Source organism: Serinus canaria, chromosome 11, assembly GCF_022539315.1.
Source record: "Serinus canaria isolate serCan28SL12 chromosome 11, serCan2020, whole genome shotgun sequence".
In the NCBI taxonomy this organism is placed as follows: Eukaryota; Metazoa; Chordata; class Aves; order Passeriformes; family Fringillidae; genus Serinus; species Serinus canaria.
Genome location: NC_066325.1, coordinates 17,780,442 through 17,802,620, shown reverse-complemented (window position 1 = coordinate 17,802,620; position 22,179 = coordinate 17,780,442). Strand labels below are relative to the sequence as shown.

Genomic DNA, 22,179 nt, shown 5'->3' with positions numbered 1-22,179 from the left:
CTCATTCTCCCCTCTGCCATGGGCAGGGACAGCTCCCACTGTCCCAGGCTGCTCCAAGCCCCATCCAACCTGGCCTTGTACACTGCCAGGGACTAGGTAGAAATAAATGAGGGACTGTAATGGAATATGGCCACGGAAATATGTGTAGACATAAAGCAAAAACTCTTCATGGAGAAACTGAATACCCACTGCCTCCGTGCTGGATTCTTGCAGGGGCAGGGTGATGTCCCCACCGGCACAGCGGGGACCTGGGGCTGCAGAGCCCAGAGGAGGCTCCAGGCTGAGCAGAGGATGGAGCAGCTCTGCTGGCAAAAGGTTGACAGAACTGCGATTGTTCACCTGGAAAAGAGAAACTTCAAGGTGACCTCATGGCAGCTTTGCGGTGCCTGAAAGGAGACCATGGAATGATGGAATGGGACTGTTGATAAGAGCCTGGAGTGACAGGACCAGAGGGAATGGCCTCAAACTGACAGAGCACGTTTGGATTCGCTGTTAGGAGGAAATTCTCCCCTGTGAGGGCGGGGACACCCTGGCACAGACTGCCCAGCGAAGCTGCGGCTGCCCCATCCCTGGAACTGTCCCACAGCAGGTCGGACCCTGGCGCACCCTGGGACAGCGGGCGGTGTCCCTGCCGGTGGTCGGGGTGGGATGGGAGCATCGCTGCCCTCCGTGCCTGCTTCATGAGGGCGCTGCGGGTGTGCCTGCAGGTGGCCGGGGTGGGACGGGATATCTCTGCCCTCCGTGCCCGCTCCATGAGGGCGCTGCGGGTGTGCCTGCAGGTGGCCGGGGTGGGACGGGATATCTCTGCCCTCCGTGCCCGCTCCATGAGGGCGCTGCGGGTGTGCCTGCAGGTGGCCGGGGTGGGACGGGATATCTCTGCCCTCCGTGCCCGCTCCATGAGGGCGCTGAGGGTGTGCCCGTGCCCAGCCCTGCGCTGCCCTCCGTGCCCGCTCCATGAGGGCGCTGCGGGTGTGCCTGCAAGTGGCCGGGGTGGGACGGGATTTCTCTGCCCTCCGTGCCCGCTCCACGAGGGCGCTGCCGGTGTGCCCGTGCCCGTGGCCGGCCCTGCCCTCCCTGTCCGCTCCATGGAGGGCGCTCGGGTGTGCCCGTGCCCAGCCCTGCCCGCTCCATGAGGGCACTGCGGGTGTGCCCAGCCCTGAGCTGCCCTCCGTGCCCGCTCCATGAGGGCGCTGCGGGTGTGCCCAGCCCAGATCTGCCCTCCGTGCCCGCTCCAGGAGGGCGCTGCGGGTGTGCCCGTGGCCGTGCCCAGCCCCTGCCCTGCCCAGCCCTCAGGGCCGCGCCAAGGGCGCCCCGCCCGCCGCGCCTGCGCGGGGCCGTGCGCGCGTCCCTTCCGCCTCCCGCGGAAGCGCCGCCTCCGCCGCTTCCGGGATCCTGCGGCTCCTCGGGAGCCTCGGGAGCCGCGGGCGCGGTGGCGGCGGGCACGGAGCTCCAGCGGCCGGGGCCCGGCCCCAGCGCCCCACCGCGCCAGGGCAGCGGCGCCGCCACCGCCGCCGCTGCTGCTGCTGAGGTAAATCCGCTCGCGGTCCCTCCCCGCGGCTCCCCGCTGCAGGGAGCGCGGTGGCCCCGGGAAGGGCGAGCGGGGAAGGTGAGCGGGGCTGAGCCGCCTCGGGCCGGGCTGAGCGCGGGGCTGCTGTGTGGGCGCAGTTCGTGCGGTGTTTCTGCGTCTCCTGTCGCTTTCCGCGTTATCTACACCCCCCCAAAAAACATTAAAAATGATTCCCCGGCAGCTGTGGGCAGGAGCTTGGCCGTGTCCCGGTGCCCCGGCGCGGGTGGTGCGGAGCCCGAGCTGCGGCCGGGGAGGCTGAAGGGCAGCGGGCAGCTCCTGTCTGGATCGCTCCTTTCCGGCCGTGCCCTGCTTGCTCCGGGGAGTTCCCCTGGTTTCTGTGCTTCTCGTTTTCCTCATTTCCAGGAGAGGAGAACGGCGCTTGCAGGAAGTGGGAATGCAAATAGCTCTCAAACGAGAGGGTGGGTTGGTGCGGCACAGCGTGTGTGTGATCTGTGCCGTGAAAAAAAAAAAAGGATTGGGAAATCACTGGCTACTTTTTATACAGAATATCCACTCGGGTGATGGTATCGGGATGCAGAATTACAGTGATGTAACTGTTTGCTTTGCTGGAGACATAATTAGGTTGAAGTCGCCGTGACTGTTCACATTAAGAGACTTAAATTAGCTCTTTTGAAGTGAATGCTCTCTGGCTTTGAAAATTTGCAGATAAAAAGGAGCCGTACTGGTTCATTAGGAGATGAAACTGATGTGAAATTTTAGTGGTTTGGGATTAGAGTTAAATAGCTGAGATCTCTTTGTGGCTGAAAGGAATTGGTAATACTTTTATCTCTCTAAATACTCTATCTTCTTGGTTTTCCTTTAGCATAGTATATTTTGTATCATACAGATCTGATGATTTCTTTTTTATGCCTTTTATGAGGGCTGAGAACTTTTAAGGGAAGTGAATTGATGGAATTTTGCCGTGGTTGAATGGCTGAACATGAAGAACATAGAGGAAATATGAGGAACATTTGAAATGAGGAACAATTGAACGTGAGCAAAAATACTAACAAAGGCTTGAACATTCCTCTAATGGATATTGGAAGTTGCTAGTGAGAATAGTTTAACCAATAACATTATTTTTTGGAACCTGGGAAGAAGAATCACATGGATATAGATGTGGATGTGGATGTAATAGCTGACATCAAAATGTGCTTGCCAGGTTAATATCACAGAGCAATCACTGTGTGTGATACCTGAGCTCTCTTCAGTGGACTGTGAGGACAGAGTGTGCCCTGATGAATGCGAAAATTAGAAATAAAAAATTACTCTCTCGAGTAGGATGTGATCCATGCAATTGCTGTTGGCAAAGAGGTAAAACTTTCAGCTTTCACATACCAGTGTTGATATTGGTGTGAGCCTGCAGCCTTGTGGGGTTTAATCTGAATTTGAGCCTGTGGCCCTGTTCCAGAAGAGGCAGAAATCAAAGCCCAGCCACAGATTGTGTTCGTGTCCTTCTCAGGTGAAGGTTGTTTGATGCAGGAGCCTTTTGTCCTTGCTGCTGTACCCAGTGAACTCTTGGTGGATCAGATAGTGTTCTGTGCTGGGCAGCAAAGTCATGTGTAATGCATTTTCCTTGACTTTCACATCTCAGGGTGAAAGATGTTATTGAAAAGATATCCTGTTGAACATCTCTGGTATTGCTTTGTGCTTTTATTAAAGTGATTTGGTATCATAAATCTATTCCATGTCTGATAGCAAAGCTTTTTAAAACTTTGTATAAACGTGTTCTGAATACATGCATCGGGGTGCTTTCGTGCATTTTTAATAACTTCTTTTACTGTGAATTCTCATTTCTGGGTTTTGAGGATGTTTATAAAGATGCTACTGGCATAAATCATAGAAGTGGTTTGGGTTGGAAGGGACCTTAAAGATCATCTTGTTCCCACCCCCTCTGGGAGCATCCTCAACCAGATGGGATTGCTCAGAGCTCCATCCAGCCTGGCCTTGAACAATTCCAGGGATCCAGGGGCAGCCACAGCTTCTCTGGGCACCCTGTGCCAGGGCCTCACCACCCTCACAGGCAGCAATTCATTCTGTATATCTAAACTAAATGTCTTTTTCTTTCAGTTTGAAAAACAACATAAGTAATTAGATGATCATCTTCTCAGTAAGACCTTCATAGTTATGCTGAAGTACTTCTGTATACTGAGGAGCAGCACATCCCCTTTTCACAGCTGGAAAGGAGCAGTTCCAGTGATTCATGATGGGCTGGCTTAAGGAGAATTGTTACAGCATCTTGAAGCTTTGACTGTATTAAATATGTGCTTAGTGACTGTTCTCTTCAATGTGTGCACACAAATAATCTCACATTAATTCTGTGCTCACTGTGACCTGTCCCTCTGTGCCTGCAGGAGAGCAGAGATGGAGCAGCACAAGGAAAGGGCTGCAAGGCATAAATGGGAAATCCAGGAGAGAAACACTTAATATATTGTAAGAACAACAGCAGGGTTTTGGAGGGATGGTGAGCTGTGCCACTGAGCATGGATTTGGGGATAAGTTGATGGTAACACTGCAGGGTTGTGTCATGGATCTCCATCACAAGTTATTCCAGCTGCTCCTCTCCAGAGCTGTGTGTGCTGTGTTAAGGACATCCCAGTTCCCAAATTGCTGAGAGGGTGGCTGCTAAACCAGTCCCTGGAAAAGAATTAAAACAGCCACAGCTGGCTTTTTAAATGCCTTTGCAGCTTGGCTTGCCTGGATCTGTAATGCAAGTAGGTGATTCTTCTAAATGAGACATGAGTCTGTGCAGACATTATCTGATAGATATTTATCTGTCAGCACTCACAGTCCAAATTGCCCATGGGTGCAGGAGGAGCTTTGCCTGCTTGGTTTGCTTAAAACTCCCAAGTTCCTGGAGTTAATGTTTATGCTGTAACCTCTTAGGGAGATTACAGGGCTGTAATTATGATTTGCCCCCAGTGCTCTGCTTCCAGGTGGGATTTAAATCCGTTGTAGGTAAGTGCTGCAAGGTTGTTATTCTAGTGTGCAATATGTGCTGGTGTCTCTACAACTATGTAGTGTAATCAGAAATGTTGAAATAAAGGCATTCTCTGTATTGTGTTACCACTGAAATGGGAGGAATCTTAGGAGCTGTTCATTGTGTAGCTTGAAGGAAAAGGCAACCAAAAAAATTTATGCTTTGACAGCTGATGGATTTTTTAGCCTGTATATAAATTCTTGCTTGTTTAAAAATTTACAGAGAAATAAGCTTTTTTTTTTTTTTTTTTTTAACGACAATGCTTTTCTATTCATCCTCAAAAAAAATAGCAGGGAAAAGGACGGTTCTTAAGCCTGAAGTGCCTTTTTAAAACTTAATTACCAGTCCAGGGGCCTTGTGATACAATTAGTTGTGTTGTGTCATTTGTCTTCCTAATCCCTTTGCAGCCTTCTTCCACTAAACCCAGTGATTTTACAAGGGCATCTTTCTGGTGATCATGAGTTTATAACATAACTTCTTCAAAAGTTGTTTGTGTTTTTTATTCCAGTAGTACATCTGCCTTTTAGCCCTGAGTTTCAGTACCAGAGAGGTGCAGATCAGATGGCATATTCCCAACCTGGAATTTCAAGTAACACCTAGGAATGGAACAGGGTTGGGTCAGGTTTAATATAACCACGTGTGCAAACATAACATTGGCCGTGAAGCATTGAATAATTTGGTGTTATCTTCTGGTGCTAAATAAAGATTTGTACAAGGTCAAATTAAAAACTGTTGCTTGATGTATTAGAGGTTGAAGTGTAACGCTTTGCCCTTTTGTACTCTAGAGTAAATTTGGTTAGGACAGGCATTGGAGCAAATAAATGAAGAGTAAAGGGAAGCTGTGAGCATCTCAGTGGGGATGCTGAGCTCTTCATAAAGGAGAGCTTTCAAACATTGATCCTTTTCCCTTGCAGGGACCCAGGTGGGGGCACTGGTGTGGGCAGCTGGGGAGGAGAAGGAAGGGGCAGATCCCATGGGAATGCCTAAATCCATTATCCCTGCAGAGCTGAGCTGAGGGGACACTTGCACATAAACCAGGGACTGGCGAGGCTGTGACAAACACAGATTTTGCACAGGATTGCAGTTGGGATTAGGGACTGACTGAACAAATCATGTCCCTGTCTCGTCAGTGAACTCTCCAGGAGCAGTTGCACCTGATGGCTGTGAGCTGAATATTTCACCTGCAGAGCTGAATATTTCACCTGCAGAGCTGAGTGTGCCACTGCCTGTCATCCCCAGCTCCCCACGGGTGGGTGGCACTGCACATTAATGGCACACACTCAGCCTGTCTGCTCCTGTGTCTCTGCTCAGCTGCCACCAGATGCCACCTCAGTGACAACTTAATGGGTGTGCATTTCACAATATTGTGAAGTTTAAGGAAAGTCTAAAAGCTTATTTGTACAGCGAACCACAAAGCAATCACAGCTTCCTGCAGTGGTACAGAAGATAAAGGGGGTGGTTTTCAACTGAAAGAGGGTCAGTTGGGGTTTGATATCAGAAGTTTTTCACAGTGAGGGTGGTGAAGCTCTGTCAGGGAGGCCTCATCCCTGGAAAAGTCGAGGCTCAGGTTGCTTGGGGGTTTGGAGCAGCCTGGGATAGTGGGAGATGTCCCTGGCCATGGTGGATGGTGGCACTAGGTGACTTGTAAAGGTCCCTTCCAACCCAATCTCTTCAGTAATTCTGATATGTTCATAATAAACATTTGCATTACCATTTGGTCTTGCAGTAGAATGTTTGAGTTTGTTTAGATAAGGTAAGAGACTTCTCCTTTTCAATCCCCCTTGAGCTGGGACCATTTGAAAACGGGTACTGAAGGAACTCCACCAGTAGTGTTGTGTTTGGAGTATTTATTTCTAACAAGCTGCTTTCAGAAGCCTTTCAAGAAAGTGACTTTGTATTTGCTGTAGCTCTGAAATGTCAGAATCCATTAAGTTAACCTTGCAAATTAGAGTGATTTCCATGTCACAAAATTTACTTCAAATAAATAGAATAAAACCAATGAAGAAGAAAACCCTAGGTGCTTCTTTAGGCAGCTTTAACCAGACAGCAGTTTGGGCCCACACCTCTTCTGTTCTCTTCCTCAAATAGAAATGAAATGCAAGGTTCTGTGCTGCAATCCTGCTCCAAGTGCCATGTGGTGGTTTCCAAAAGTTAACAGCCAAAAATGTCAAGGTTTCAAGTACCTGGTTCTCTAAATAAAACACAAACTTTTCCATGGTAGCTACATGCAGCATGTTTCAGAGTGCTACTATTGATGTCTCTTCTTTGTATTTAACAGTATTTTCCTGGTGCAGCTTTGCTAATCAGTTTGTTGGTGATGTCTTTGCAGATTACATCAGACATGACTATGTGAATAACCAGGGATAAGCCAAAGGCAGGACAGGATGTCAGAATAACATACAAAACATTTTTGAGGTATTTGTTTTGTTTTGAATTTCTTTAATTGTGCTAAAATTTTTGGTTGTCTTTAAGACATTTAAGCAAAATGAATGCAGTAATTCTGTGCCATTCCATACTTAAAACACTCCTTAAAAATGTTAGAAGCCCTTTTTATGATGAAATAATAACTGATTTGCATGGTTATCTTCGTGTTTCAACTGCTAATTCAGTATTTTTATGGCAATTAAATTTTCTTGACCACAAGGGCTGGTGATGTCCCAAAGTGCTATTGGACTTAATTGGGACAGATTGTAGTTTTAATTCTGAACATAAAGAAAGATCAGGATAATCTGAACTGGGTGAGGGCCATATTTAGGTTAAGTTAAGCTTAAATTACTTTTGAGGGAGATAAAGTTCATTCTTTCCTAAGGTAATTTTCGAGTGTGTGACATCTTCATCCTTGGCTTAGAAGCTTCATTCTGGTGAGAGAGAGGAATTTTGTCCAAAAAAAGCCCAATGTGTGAGCAGAACATACAATTTGACTCCTAGAAATTGTAATAGATCCAAGCAGCAGAGCTGAATTTCAGTTTGTTCTGTTCCACCAGCAGAGAATGTGTCCTTCAGACACCTCACAGTGTCCTGGGAGCTTCCCAGCTATTTTTGCAGTTGCTCTCACATCTCTCTGCTGCATCTGCATGTGTTTATTTTCATTTCTGGTTTCTTGGATTGCTCCTAGCTGGATTTCCTGGGCAGAATGTGTTATTCTGATTCCTGATAAAGAGATTTTAAAGGGTTTAGACAAACACAACTTCATCAAACACCATCTCAGTGCCAGTGTCTTCACCTGGTACTGGTCACTTGGACCATTCTAGAGGAACAAAGTGATCCCAAATTCAAGGTCTTGGGATGGAAATTGAAATTGCAGTGCCATAATCCCTACAGTCATGTACAGGCTGCCATTAATAAGGGGGGGAAAGGGAGACCTCTGTGTGCCTGTCATAAATCAATAGAAATGCTTTCAGGTTTCTCTCAGACATGGCCTTTAATAGCAGGAATCAATTTGATTTTTAGAACACAGTATACTTTTAAAGCAGCAGGATATTCTTGAGGCCTAATGTTTAAGCTTTAATTTGTCTCCTGTTTGTTGATAGCACTTCAGTTCTGCCATTCCATATCTTTCCTTGGGAGAAATGTCTGGAAAATAATTCTCTTTTCATGAGAACTGTTAAGGCTTCATGTCTGGTTTTTGCTCCACATTGGAAGGACAACAAAGACCTTAAAAGAGTTTTCATGAAATTAAATGAATTAATGTGTTCTTTGAAAATCTGTTTCATGTAATCTGTTGCCATGTTCATTTAACCAGAACCATTTGTTTCCTTTAAGTTTGGGCTGATCTGAGACTGTTTGATAAGTTATCCAATAGATCTTTGTAACAGGCTTGTGGTTTTTCCAAAACAATAACGTTTTTTGTCAACAAATTTAGCTGCTTTCTAACTTGCTGTGTTGTTTGTTGTGAGCAGTGTATTAGAACAGCTTTGTTTCCATCCTGGTTTTCCAGTCTACTCTTCCCTCACTTGCTGGAGCAGAATGAAAAGTCAACAGTCTGGTGCCATAATTTGCTGTTTTCAGAGAGACATGAGCTGTAATTTAATGAAGACTTTGCCATTTTAGTTTGAGATAAAAGAGAGAAGTTGAGTTTTTGGCAGAAGAGGAGGAGTGGTTTATGAGCACAGCATGATGGAAATGAAACCAGTCTAAAATCCCTTTGTCAGGCATTGAAGTTGCGTGTTAGTGGTGAGTTAACTCTGGCTGGACACCCACCAAAGCTAGTCTGTGTGTCTGTCAGAGAGGGGAGAGAAAATATAAAAGAAAGAATTGTGGGTTCAGATAAGAGCAGGAGAGATCACTCAGCAATTCCCATCACAGGCTTGACCTGGGGAAATCAGCTTAGTTTATTGCCAATGACATTACAGTAGAATAATAAGAAATAAAAACTAAAACAAACAAACAAAAAAACTAAAAACAACCAAACAAAACCCCTAAAACCAAAACCTTGAACCTGTCCCTCCTTCTTTCATACTCACCTTGCTGCAGTCACAGAATCGCTCAGGCGTCGATCAGAAAGAATCCCAGTTCTATTATGAACTTGAACGTGCTTTATCTCCCAGAAACAAACCCCCAGAGCCAGCTGTACTCTATTTCCTCATTAATAATGAATACCAGTGATGATGATGATGATGGTGGTGGTGGTGTGTTTGTCCCTGCAGGGCGAGGCCAGCAAACCATGCAGTCATCAGGGCACCGTTTCCGCGATGTCGAGCACCACCCGCTCCTGGCCGACAATGACAGCTACGACTCCTCCTCCTCCTCCTCGGAGGCTGACATGGCTGACAGGGTCTGGTTCATCAGGGACGGCTGTGGCATGGTCTGTGCCATCATGACCTGGCTCCTGGTGGTCTATGCAGACTTTGTAGTGACTTTTGTCATGTTGCTGCCTTCCAAAGACTTTTGGTACTCCGTGATCAACGGGGTTCTCTTTAACTGCTTGGCAGTGCTGGCTCTGTCGTCACATCTGAGGACTATGCTGACTGATCCAGTAAGTATCCAAGAGTTCCTTGGCATTGGATTGTCCCCTCCATCTGCACAGAAGTTTGGAGAAGTCTTCTGCTGGGAAAAGTAGTGTTAGAGTCAAAATCCTCGTGTTAGATTCAAAATATTTGCGTTAGATTCAAAATATTTGTGTTATATTCAAAATATTCGTGTTAGATTCAAAATCCTCATGTTAGATTCAGAATATTTATGTTAGATTCAAAATCCTCATGTTAGAGTTAAAATGCTTGTGTTAGATTTAAAACCCTCAAGGTTTTGATGTTACCTGTGCTTATCATCAGGATGATGCCTCTACCTCTCCTGTTACTCCATTAATGAAACCACAGAACAGTCAATATAAAATTTATAAAAGTGTTAGACTCAAAAAAACCCAGTAAAATATTACTCCAGGTCCTGAAGGAGCTAATAAAGTTTAGTCTTCTCTGTCCTCGTTTTTCTTATCTTTTTTTCATCAGATTTATTTTCAGAATTTTTACCTTCATCTTTTGCATCTCTTGAAATGCTCCCATGCTTCCCATGGAAGAACTTTTAGAGGTGGATGTGCTGCAAAACCTCAGGCACACTTGGCATACTGAAAAAACCACTGTCCCATGTGATTCCTGCATTTTTGTCTTTGAATATTTGGAATCAGAGGGAAGGGAGATTTAAACTGAACACATATTGAAGCAGTGTAGGTGTAAGAGGTCTAGAAAGTGCTCATTTCTTAGAACTTTTACTCCTCAAGATTTCAAGTGATGAAATAGTTGATTTTGTACTAAAATCCATTACTATTTTTAGGGAATAAACCTGGGAAAAGTGGGGTGAGGGGAAAAACATCTCTTTTCTCCAGATTTTTGGAGAAAAATGGAGATTTTTCTCCAGTAGCAGTGTATGGAGAAGTTAAGGGAGCATTCAAAAACCCAGCAGGGTGTTGTAGTTAATGATTTTCTAGGTCTTTGATTTACTTCTGTCCACACCCAGTGATGAAATATCACAACTTCTACAAACTGTGATAGCTCAGAGAGATAATGGTTTAAGGATTTATTGCTTGTAAATATGAGCTGGTAAAACTGGGTGTCTTTCTAGACCTGTGGTGTTTTTTATGATCCAAACTGAGATGAGTCACTGCTTTTTTTTCTTCCATTCCTTTCGTGCTGAGTCCCAGAATGGAAGACAAAACTGTGTGATAGAAACTAAAATGAAAGGAATGAGCTGCCTCAAAACTCATGTGAATTAAATTTACTCTTGTAACTACAAAAATAGATTTTTGGTGGCTGGCTGTGACTGTGAAAGATGTTTTTGAAATAGAGTATATTTTTGTCAGCAAAATGCTTGAAGGCATGGTCTGAGGTTCTGATCCTTGTGGCAGGTGAATAGGGGAATGTGAGATGTTTATACCAAATACTAACTGGGGTAAAATGTTCAGATTGCAAAATCCACCTCAGGAGCACAACATGAGTGCTTCAGGAAGTCTCTGCGTACCCCTGTGACACCTGGTCAGGTTTGAAGCACCACTCAGCCACAGAGCTCACCTGGGACAGGAGCTGGGCTGTGTCTTGGCAACACAAACACGCATTTATTATGCCAGGCCATAGGTAACAAAAACTCCCTGCCTCAGCAGAGGGAATCTGAGTTCCTGCTGCCTTCTTCAATCTGTCCCAGAACTTCTTAAGGTGTCTGTGTCAAGTGCTGATGTTGCCAGGGGGCTTTTTTTGAATGAGAATGAATTGTAGAGTGTTGCAGTTGGCTTAGGCTGAGCTGCAGAAGGCTCTCCCTGTGTGAAGGAAGGGCTGACCTGGAGCAGTTGTACAGAAAGGCCACTTGGCTGGCACATCCCAGTTTGTTTCACAATCACTTCCCCTCACAGATAAGGCTTTATCTCCATAAATGAGCAGGGTGACAATGATGCTGTCCATTATTTTCTCCTCACTAATCCAAATTTAGATCCTGATCTCAGGGTGCAGCTCTGTGATAATCAGATCAGAGAACTAATCACTAAAAGTTCATTTCTTTTCCCAATCAATTATTTTTCTTTTCAATCAGTTCCTTCAACTCTTTACCATGAAGCTGCACAATAAAGAAGAATAAAGGAGCCAGTTCTGGTCCTGCTAATAGGGTCCAACCTAAAGATTTTAGGGAAAAAAAAAAAGACAGTTCTCAAAAACTTGGGGCAGGTGGTTAAACCCTGGCTTCAGAGAGTTGAAATAACATCTTCCAAGTAGTTGCTGATTTAACTTTTGTGGATGGCTTGGCCCATTAATCAAATGCCACAAGAAATATTCAGGGTAACTCCTCAGCAAATGATGGGCAGTGCTTGTATCTGCAGGGTAAGATGTGTCTCCCTCTTCATTTCTGTGGGCTGGTGACAGGATATTCTGTGAGAATGAACTAATACTTGGCCAGAGATGAGTCTTGCTGGAATAAAGCTGATTTGAGGTCAAGCAGAGGTAATTTATTCCTTTGGAATTGATTCTGGCTTTGAATAAATGAACTTATTTCAGCAATTATCCTGAGGTTACTGGTATGAAGTATATGAAATGTATTTTTAAATGCTCTCATGCCATTTAAGAAGCTTTTTCTCCTCTAATTGAAATGATTTCAGGGGGCTGTGCCCAAAGGAAATGCCACTAAAGAATACATGGATAATTTGCAACTGAAACCAGGAGAAGTGATCTACAAATGTCCCAAGTGCTGTAGTATCAAACCTGAGCGTGCACACCACTGCAGGTATGCCAGAGTTCCTTAAAGAGTTCTGCATTTGGAGGCCTGGAATAACATTCCTGATGTTTGTTCATTTTTTCCCCCACAAATTTCTTTTGGTATCCAGTAAACTTTCAAATTCCTACATTGCAGAGTATTTTGTGAGTGTAATGTACTATGGCCAGAAATGACTGTGGATGAGGGGAGAGAAGTAAGAAACTCTAAGATTTTATTACAATAACTGTGCTCTGGTGTCTTAAATAATTTTGATCAGTGAATATCTTTTCCTGCACATCATTCCAGTTATTGTGCTGTGCTGTGGGTAATGCAGGGCAAAGAAAAGAATCTCTGAGAAATTTCTGAGAGGAGCTGATTTAAGAAGTGACTCCTGCAGTCTTAAATGAACAAAATTTAGGGTAGTTTAAAATGATTACTTTGTGTCATCTCTTCTTTGCAGTGCATCTGAAGTCATATGTGAATTGCCAGATTATTTTCCCAAAGTTGCATGAATAATTGGTTAAATGCACTTCCACTTACTGAAAATCCATTTCAATAAGGACAGAAATGATAATCATTTGAACTAAACATGCTATGGAAGAGATAGTAAATGTATATTTTTAATTCTCAGTCTCTGGAGTTCTCAGGCACTGTGGAAATGCTTTTGTAGTGTTTATTGTGTGCCAGTTGAAAATAGCTGTGCCTGCATAATCAGGGCTTACATAAAGATGCAAATGCTTTTGGTGGCTCTCTAGGTGTGGGGAGTGATGTGTGTTGAATTGTGAGAAGTACTAAATTGAAATCTCTGAGTTAGTGCCTGTCAAAAGAACAGAGCAGAGTCTTGTCAGGACTCTGAGATGATTCTGGAGCTTTGTGGGTTCTAAATTAAAAGCCTCATGTGTGTGTCAGTGCTCAGTGCTACGGCTGAGAAACTGCTCCCATTTATAAATACTCAGCCTTGGCATGGAGCTCCTGTTCTTCTCTCAGCTCTGAGTGGGATTTGGGATCTGGAGTGGGAAGGGAGAAGTTCCATGGATAAACAGGCGAGGATGGAATGCTCTGCACTTGCTCTGTGTGTGCTTTGGGCTGCCTTTGCTCAGGTGCAGATCCCAGGGCTGCCTTGCTGTGCAGGGATGCTGCTGCTGCTTTATCAGCTCAGGAGTGCTCACTGGAGGATGGCTGGGGGTGGAGGCAGCACAGCTGCCCCTGGAAAATCCCTGGGGATCCAGGAGAGCTGTGCAGTGTTCACATGGCCTGGCTCTGTGTCCATGAGGGACAGCTGGGAGCCCCTGCACAGATGGGCTGGATCTCACTCATTTTCTCCTCCCATATTCAGGTTGATTCCTACAGAGACCTTGCAGGTATCTGTGGAAAGCATTTCCCACATCCTTGCTCCTGGTAGAATTTGCTAATTTGGAAGGAGCCCAAAGTGAAAACAACATCTGTTGAAATACATAAGACAGAAAAAGAGCTGGAGTGTCAGAGATCCTGGAGCTCAAATGCCTTTTTTATAGCAAGAATTTGAGCAAGAATGAATAATGTCAGTGACAAAGGAAATACCTGATATCTTCAAAGGGTTTTTTTTTTCCCCAAGCACCTATTTGGGGATCCAGCTTTGTCTGTCTCAGGCATTGTTTTAATCCTTGATCAATTATTTTACCTAAGGGCAAAAGAGGCATTTTGGGGCTTGCTCAGTGCATCCCTGGCTCCACAGAATATCAGAGCCTGAAAGTGTTGTGAGGCTGCTGTCATGTTTTTCTCAGCAGTTGGATTTCTGGTTTAATTGTCTTTGTTTCTGTTAATCTGATTCTTTGCCTTCAATTTATCACTGCAGGAGTTCACCCAATAGAAAAAGGGTTGGTTTGATTATGCTGCCAATTTTTTTTTGTTGGTTTGCAAACCCATTCCAAGGACATTAAAAGGATGATCGAGTCCCAAGTATTTAAAGTGGCAATTTGCTGATAGAAGAGGCTTGAAAATGGAAATTGAAGTTGTTTGCTGTTGGGAAATACTTACACTCAGAGAGAGCCACAGTGCATGTTTTCAGTAGTAAATTATTAACAGAAGAGACTCTTAGGATGTAGTTACGAAAATTGTTGTGCAACACTGCAACAGAAGTTCTTTTAAGGAAGAAAAATAGTTTCATAATACACATTAGTGATGGGGAAAAGAGCAAGAACCTTTCATTTACAGCTAAGCATCTCTGAAATAAAGTGATGCAATCAAAGTGATGGTTTGGTGAGCAGTTAACATTTTCAGCACAGGGAAGAGCCCTGTCCTGAGTGAATGGGATTTCATTTTCACTGAAGGAGCACAGCTGTCATCATTTCTGCCTGTTCTGAGTGCCTGTGTTGTGTGAGGGGAGCTGTAACTCTGAATAAAGTCACTCAGATGTTTCCAGCAGGCTCCCAGGGAATATCTGCTATCCACACCCATTTCTCTTGAGTCTTTATCTGTGCCTTTCTGAATGTTATCTTTGGCATTCAGAGCTGTAATTGCACCTGCCTGAGTCCATGGAGCAGCAATTCCAGGCTGGAGGAGAGACTTTCCTCCATCCACAGGTGCTTGTTCTGTTTGCTTCTTTCTTGTGAACATTCCTGGGTGCAGCTGAAGGAGGGATTTCCCCAAACTCCTGCTGCATAAAAAAGAATAAAATACAAGGGATGGGGTAGGAAGAAGGCAGAAGCACTGGTGGAAGCATTGCTGTGAGATTGTTGGTGGGAGATCAGGAATGAAGGCAGAATTCCAGATATCTGAGCTCTTGTGAGAGCTCTGTGTGGGCTTGTGAGAAATTCTGAATGAGCAGAATCGAGTCCTGCCCACCTCCCATCCTCCAGCCTTCAGCTCAGCTGAGCCTGGGAAGGGTTTTACTCAGCACTTCACATTAATATTGCTTTTTAGAGTGCTGGAATAGATTCTGTGGCACATCAGGAGCCTTGTCTGCTTGTGGTACTCAGGGAAATGAGAGGCTGGACTTGCAGGCAGCAAGGGAACTCTTTTGAGGAGCCTCCTGAACGTCTCCTCCTGAGTGATACCCACTTTTCCTGCACCAGAGTGTGCTTCTGGTGTTTATCTGCTATTGGGATTCCCACTTGTATTTAAAAAGTCATTTGTAGCAGAGGATGAATCCTCTTTCATGTCCACAAAACAAGGGGCAGGGGGAATGTAGGGGCTGGGTTTTGATAGCCCAGAGCAAAGGCAGCTTCATTTGGGATTCTTCCCCATAACCTGGACATGATGTCTTCTGCCTCGTGCTGAATTACCTTAGAATCCTACAAATGTGACGACTTAAAAATGATTTTCTGCCTCAGGGCACTGATTTCCCCCCACACCTCCCTCTTTTGTCTCTCCAGTGACAGCCACCAGCTTTGTTTTGTGGTTTGTCACTGCAGCACTTGTAGATATCACACGTAAATCAGCCTGTGTCAAAAACAAAGGGGTTTGAATCACAGTGCCTGCATTTTTAGGCTTCTTTGGCTTGGTGACTGCTGAAGTGAAAATGTTTAATATTCTGGATATTCTGTGGGAAAATCTGCAGCACTGAGTGTGTGGCTGTCTTAAGTACAAAGCTGAGAAAATGGAATATCAGCATTGCCTAAGCTATTGATTTATGAAGAACTACAACAGATGTTGCAACTGTTTAGTTTTTGGTGTGTAATTCTTCATATTTGGCTGCAGAACTGAGCCCTCTGCTGCTGTATGGCAGATGTAAAATGGAGCTTTTGGAGCATTTCTCTGACTTCTGTGGACATAGCCTTGACTCAAAACTGGGCAGGAACCAAGTGAGCCAGCAGAGAACAGGAGTGTTCAAGCAGTCATGGACAAGTGGCTACTTGATAAGTGCTGGTTATAATTTCAATATTTGTGTTTTCTCTTGAGGAATTGAGGTTTGATACTGTAAGCTGTGCTTTAGTTGAGATTTTGATTGCATAAATTTAGAATATTATGGCCGGTTGAGACCTCAACAGTGACAGTTCCTCTCTTGAAGATGTGAATTTCTTGTGTTTTTTCTTATCCACAAGCAAAATTTACAACTTGAAAGCCTGTAAAAGTTAAATATTTATTTTATCTAAAACATTTCTCCAGAAGGGAAAGGGTCTTATTAATACTGAATGAGAGAGAGTTGAAGCTTTGCTTGTTCTGAGCTGCAGGTGTCTGAATTTCTGGATTTGTTTTATTGTGAGGAGTATTTTATGTACACTGTCCATTTTGGAGCAACCAAAAGCTGAGCTGTGAGAGGGAACAAACAGTTTCTTAAAAAGAAATGCAAATAAAATAAATCCCTGTCTGCAGTTTGTCAAGAACTATTTCAGCCCATCATCCTGTGACCACTGGCTGCCCTTGGTTCTACCTTTCAAATGCAATTTCTCAGCAGAAGCCTCTTGTCCTTTTTTCCAGTATTTGCAAGCGATGCATCCGAAAGATGGATCACCACTGCCCGTGGGTGAACAACTGTGTGGGGGAGAAAAATCAGAGATTTTTTGTTCTGTTTACGGTAAGTGAGCAACAGCAGCTTGATTTTAGGCTGAATTTTCCTTGATTATACCCATTTAGGTTGTGCTGAGTGAGTAATGGCTTTAGGACATGATTGTGTTGGTAAATTGGGTGGGGTTGTTCCTTCTGTGCAGGGTAGTTCTTCCCATATTCATTTTAATTTTGTGTTGTTTCAAAGTTTCTTCTTCAAAGTTTTGCTGTGTTTTATGCAGTGGCAGTGAGTGAAATGGTGCTGTCTCTTGTTTGCAGATGTACATAGCCCTAATTTCAGCTCATGCTCTTGTACTCTGTGGATTTCAGTTCTTCTCCTGTGTCCGAGGGCAGTGGACTGGTGAGCAAATAAATACTTAATTTTCATTATCATAGTCTAGTAGATACTTGGGAAAAGTCATAGCATTCCTATTTTAGTCCCATTTTTCAGTGATATCCTTAAAACATTTCAGATCTGTTTATCCCTCACTCTCCTTTTCCTTTCTGGGTTTTTCCCTCCCTTTCCTTCAGTCATTCTCTGTAGGAGCTGTGGCTGTCAGGGGCATTCTCACTCCCTCTACTCACAGTAGTAATTCCCTGCTTCTGTAGTGGGAAGGAAACAGAGCTGGTCCTCAACCACCTCAGCACTACATCACCTAAATCTGGGCTTTGTGTGCCCCACCTCAGTTCTGGGAACGGCACCTGAAATTCAAACACATTTCTCTCTCATTCCATTACTGGAGTCAGCTGTGGGGCTCCTGCAGAAAGGAAATCCCCTGAACTATTCCATTTTTTTTTTTATGTAGGCTTCTGGCTTGTATTTCTTTCTGTTCAAGTGTTCCAGAGCTCATTCTGGTCTTGTGCTTTTGGCAGATTGTTGATGTGTTCTTTTGGTCTATGAAGCAACAGGCAAATCCATGTGATTTTTATTTTTTTTTTTCTGAGTATTTCATTAAATGGATGGAATCTTAGAACTTTGTTTTACTTGAAACATTCACCTATCCCTGTTTAAATATAACTGAGCTAATCAGGTGATCAGAGGCTCTCCAGAGATGTGTGAGGCAGAACTTGATTACTTTGTGTGGAGAATTAAAATTAAAAGAGTAATAAAGCAATGGCAGCCAAGTGGAACATCTGTATGAGCAAGTCAGGGCTGACAGTGGGGATGGTTTTACAGCATCTGTCATGCAGGAAGCTCCAAGCTGCTCTCTCATGTGCAGGTCTGAGTTCTTCACTCACCTCATGTGCAAACATTTATTTGATAGCCTTGAAATCCTGAGGCAGGATTGCAGAAATAGTTACCATGTGCTTCAGAGGAAGCCAGAAATGTTACTTCCATAAAATTCTATATTTTCTTGATCAGCAAATAAAGCTGCTGCAAAATCAGAAGTTTGTTTTTAAATGGGAAATATTATTTCAAGCGCCAGACATGTAGGACATGCTCTATAATTTGCTGTTGATTTTTTTTTTTGTAACTACAATATCTCATTTTCACAGAGTGCAGTGACTTCTCCCCACCTGTAACTGTGATCCTGATGATCTTCTTGTGCCTTGAGGGTTTTCTGTTTCTCACTTTCACTGCAGTCATGTTTGGCACCCAAATCCACTCAATATGCAATGATGAAACGGTAAAAACCTTGACTTTTTTGTATTCTGGGAAGATGTGATTAGATGTGGTTTTATTTGCATGAGGAGAGGCTCTTATTTCAGAGAAAGCTGCAAAACTTCAATAGTTCATCATTTTTATTTTCTGCACTTGGGGGAAGATTGGAATGGTTTTCTGGGGGTTGCTTGCTAAGAGAAGTTCTTGCACTATTTGTGATTTTGACAGTTTGTAATTTGGTTTTAAATGACAAAGAATACAAAGCTTCTGACTTGAGGTTTGACTTTCCCTTCTGAGCTGGCACAAATTCCTGCAGGGTGCCACGGGAGGTGTCTGCTTTTCTCAGGTTTACACTGAAAATCAGTCTCTCACCTCACTGTGATGCATTTTATCAGAGGATAAAACAGAGTTTGGGCCGTTGGCTCCCTTGTCCTTATTTCTGCAGTGTCACACCTGGAGAGAATAATTGCTTGGAAACGTAAGGGAATTGAATCCTGTGACTGTTCAATACTTTCTCATGTTTAAAAGTGTATTTCTGTAGTGAGGAGTAAGTGCAAAACAACTGGTAAATACTTAGCCTTCATTAGTGGGAAGCACAAAAAATGACCATCAATTAATGCATTTGGGAGAGCAATCCTGTCTCCAGTAACTTGGAGCAGGAACCTTATTGTCTGCTTTCATTAACTGAGTAAACAACTTGGAGTGTAGGATACTGCACGTGGATCCATCAGCTCTTCTGGGATTTTTGTCTTTTAGCTTGAGGGGGAAAGAGAGATATCAACCTTCTCATTGATATTTAATGTTCTAAATCTCCTTCCCTGTATCCACAGGGCTAAAACACTTTCTGACTTGTCCCTTAATAACTCATAAATAACAGTAAGCTGAGGAACAACACAGTGAAACAGCACAATAAAAGTGCAAGCCCGGTTTTTACAGCCGGGTTTTAGTTTCGATTAAACCAAACCTTGGACTTAGCAGGGCCTGCCTGCCTGTGTTTATTTGCAGGAGATTGAGAGACTGAAGAGTGAAAAGCCAACGTGGGAGCGCAGGCTGCGCTGGGAAGGGATGAAATCAGTTTTTGGGGGCCAGCCCTCCCTCCTGTGGATCAACCCCTTCGCAGGATTTCGCATCAGGAGACTTCTGCTGCGAGGGAAGAAAGGAGGACCTGAGTTTTCTGTTTGAGTCTAAATATGCTGGAACTTGCAAGAATCCTATATAGTATTTATTTTGGGGCCAGAGAAGGCTGTCTACATATAATCTGTGACCAGGTGAAACTGATATCAGACATTTGCTTGTAGCAAGCAGAGTTTTCTACGTTTATTGTCACAGACATCTCATTAATCCTGAGACAGGAACTGGATCTGCCATGATCTTCACAGCAGGATAAGCACGTGGTCACACTAAAGAAGCCAAATGTTGTCATGCTACTGTAATTTATTTTCTGAGATTACTTCCCCATTTTTTTGTTCAACCCTTTTTATTTGATAAATGTCTGGGGAATTACCTGTGTGTTTTTATAACGAGTCAAAGTCCTTGGATGCAGTTGTCAATCATTAGGAGGAGCATTCTGGTGGAAGTTGATCTCCAGTGAGACACAGCCTTCTCAGTCCAGATTTCAGGGAAATGTGCTTTGTTCAGTTCTCCTTTCTCTCTCCTCTTGTCCTGATAAGCAGAGCTGTCCCTGTGTGTCCCACACATTCCTCATGTGCAGGTGCTGCCCAGCACAGAGGCACTGTCACACCCTGCCCAGTGTCTTCCCAGGCTCCCTAAAGCATGGCCTGTCTTTGGCAGTGTCCATCCCATCTGGCATTTAGGGGAAGGCTGAATGTTCACTTGTAACCTGGCTGGGAGCCAAATCCTGCCCTGGGATGTGCATTTCCAGTTCCTCATGCTTTGATTGCAGAGGAACTCAGGTGTGGACAGTGCAGGGGTGAGTGGGACAGTGTCCTGCTGTGTGAGGTGACAGTGAGGGGACACATTGGGGGTCATTCACTGCAAACACTTTGTCCTTGTAGGGTCTTGCTCTGCCCCTTTTTTGCTGTACAGACCTTTCATAGAGGGAAAGCTGTTTGTGATCCCTTGGACAAAGACAGCAGAGAAAGAGGCAACTTCCCTCCTTTCTCAAGTACAGCACATCTTAAATGTAGGAACATCTGCAATAGAATGAGTTCTTTTGAATTTAACCATTTCCAACCAAAACTACTTTGAAGAAACGAGAGCAATATAGATCTAGAACTGCTTTACGTGGGCCTGACAAACAACAGTAGTGCTAAAAAATATTCATAAATCTGCAAGTAATGAAATACAAGCTGCAAGTAATAAAAATCCAGCTAAAAGTTGATTCTTTAAAAATGACATTTAGACTCTTTTTGGTATTATTGTTAACCTATAAATTACTGACCATAGAAAGGATAAAGCAGGAGCCTTGATGCATAGCTTGAAATCGTGCCTAGAGAGTAAATAGCTCCCTGTTTTTGGGACTTGCCTTAAAATTGTCCTGTTCTTGCTTTTGCTCAGCCAGTGGCACTGGTGACCTGTCCCACCTCAAGCAGCTCAGAGCCCTGCATTCCACCCTTTGTGCCCTGCAGGAGCTGTTTCCTTTCTCAGTGCCCTGCTGCTCCATCTCTTCCTGGCATCCTGATCCCAGCTCCATCAGTTTCTGTTCCATGGGGTGGCTGAAGGTACTGAGGGATCCATTTCTTGTCTGTGCCCTGTGAACAAAACTGTGCAATACTTTGGGGTATTTTCACTTTGCTTTTGGGGGAGGGTGGTGGTGGTGTGGAATGCTGGAACCTTCCTAGGTGGAAATCCACTGGAATTGCAGTCCTGTGAACCAAACTGAGGGGGAAGCTGGAAGTTGCACAGGATTCTGTGCAGATTCAGTTGCACACTGAAGGATTGGGGAGAAAAAAAAAAGGTGTCTGGCTTTGTCCTGAGGCTCTTACTGTGTATATTGTTCCATGAGAAAATCAGAAAATAGCACTCCAGGTGGTTGGACCCTGTGACTTGGCAAATGTGTGCGTGTGGAATCCGGTTTACTCAGCTTTTCAAATCCTTACCTTGTAATTTTTTTTTATGTAAAAAAGAATAAACGAATGAAGTCTTAGTTGATTAACTTCTCTAGATGTCAAAGGTTTTTTTTTTTTTTTTCACATAGATTGAAGCAGCTTCAGGGAAATAGTCTTGAATCCTTTGGTTTGTAATTAATTCATATTTATATTAATTAACTGCTCCAAATTAAAGAGGCTTCTCTGCTTATTAAGAATTTTAAGCTACACTCTTTTAGCCCTTCTTGGTCATTCCATTTTCTTCATCCTCTGCTGTAGTTGCTTATTTTATTGTAGAACCATGGAGTGATTTCCATGGGAAGGAACCTTAAAGCTCATCTTGTTCTCACCCAGTTTGGCTGAGGTGAGTGGGAAAACACTTCCAATCTGAAAAGTCACCTCAGTATTCCAGCCTTTGCACTTCCAGGGAATCTGGGATAAATTCAGGTTTGAGTCTCCAGTTTTTCTGTGCAAATCTTGGATTTTTCCTCTGTTTCTGGAGCAAAGAGAGTTCTGAGCCTGGAGAGCAGCAGGTTGGGAGTGTCCACCCAAGCAAGGGGGAGGAGGAACAAATGGCAGGAAAGGATGGGGAGACTCAAAGCTGTTCACTTCCCCCTTGCAATAATTCTAAAAAACACTTTGAGATGTTTTCTGGGTCTGTATCACACTCTGATGTTTCTCTAGAGAAAAGAGCTCCAAATCCATGAACACAGACTGTGCCAGTGCTGCTGGTATTTTGGAGCAGGTTAATGGTTTGATTATGTTTATGTGTATTTTAAGGAATAGTTTGTTTATTCTTTGAAGGCAACAGACATCCCAGCAGATGGATCCTGCCAATTTATCTCCTTTTTAT

The 22,179-nt window shown here is 44.0% G+C and overlaps 1 protein-coding gene across 4 annotated transcripts; it reads left to right on the top strand.

Annotated features, from left to right (window-relative positions):
• The first annotated feature begins 1,373 nt into the window (after positions 1 to 1,373).
• ZDHHC7 (zinc finger DHHC-type palmitoyltransferase 7) lies at positions 1,374 to 21,398 on the top strand. Of its 4 annotated transcripts, none has more exons than XM_030227702.2 (8): positions 1,374 to 1,528; positions 6,877 to 6,962; positions 9,194 to 9,522; positions 12,118 to 12,242; positions 16,611 to 16,707; positions 16,956 to 17,037; positions 18,174 to 18,304; positions 19,285 to 21,398. In XM_030227702.2, exons 3-8 carry the CDS (start codon positions 9,211 to 9,213, stop codon positions 19,459 to 19,461), a joined length of 924 nt encoding a protein of 307 aa, XP_030083562.1. In that variant the 5' UTR covers positions 1,374 to 1,528; positions 6,877 to 6,962; positions 9,194 to 9,210; the 3' UTR covers positions 19,462 to 21,398. The 4 variants fall into 4 exon arrangements, with proteins under 4 accessions (XP_030083562.1, XP_030083567.1, XP_030083563.1 ...); XM_030227703.2 differs by having other exon boundaries at positions 1,387 to 1,606; XM_030227707.2 differs by lacking the exon at positions 6,877 to 6,962 and having other exon boundaries at positions 1,376 to 1,528.
• The last annotated feature ends 781 nt before the right edge of the window (positions 21,399 to 22,179 follow it).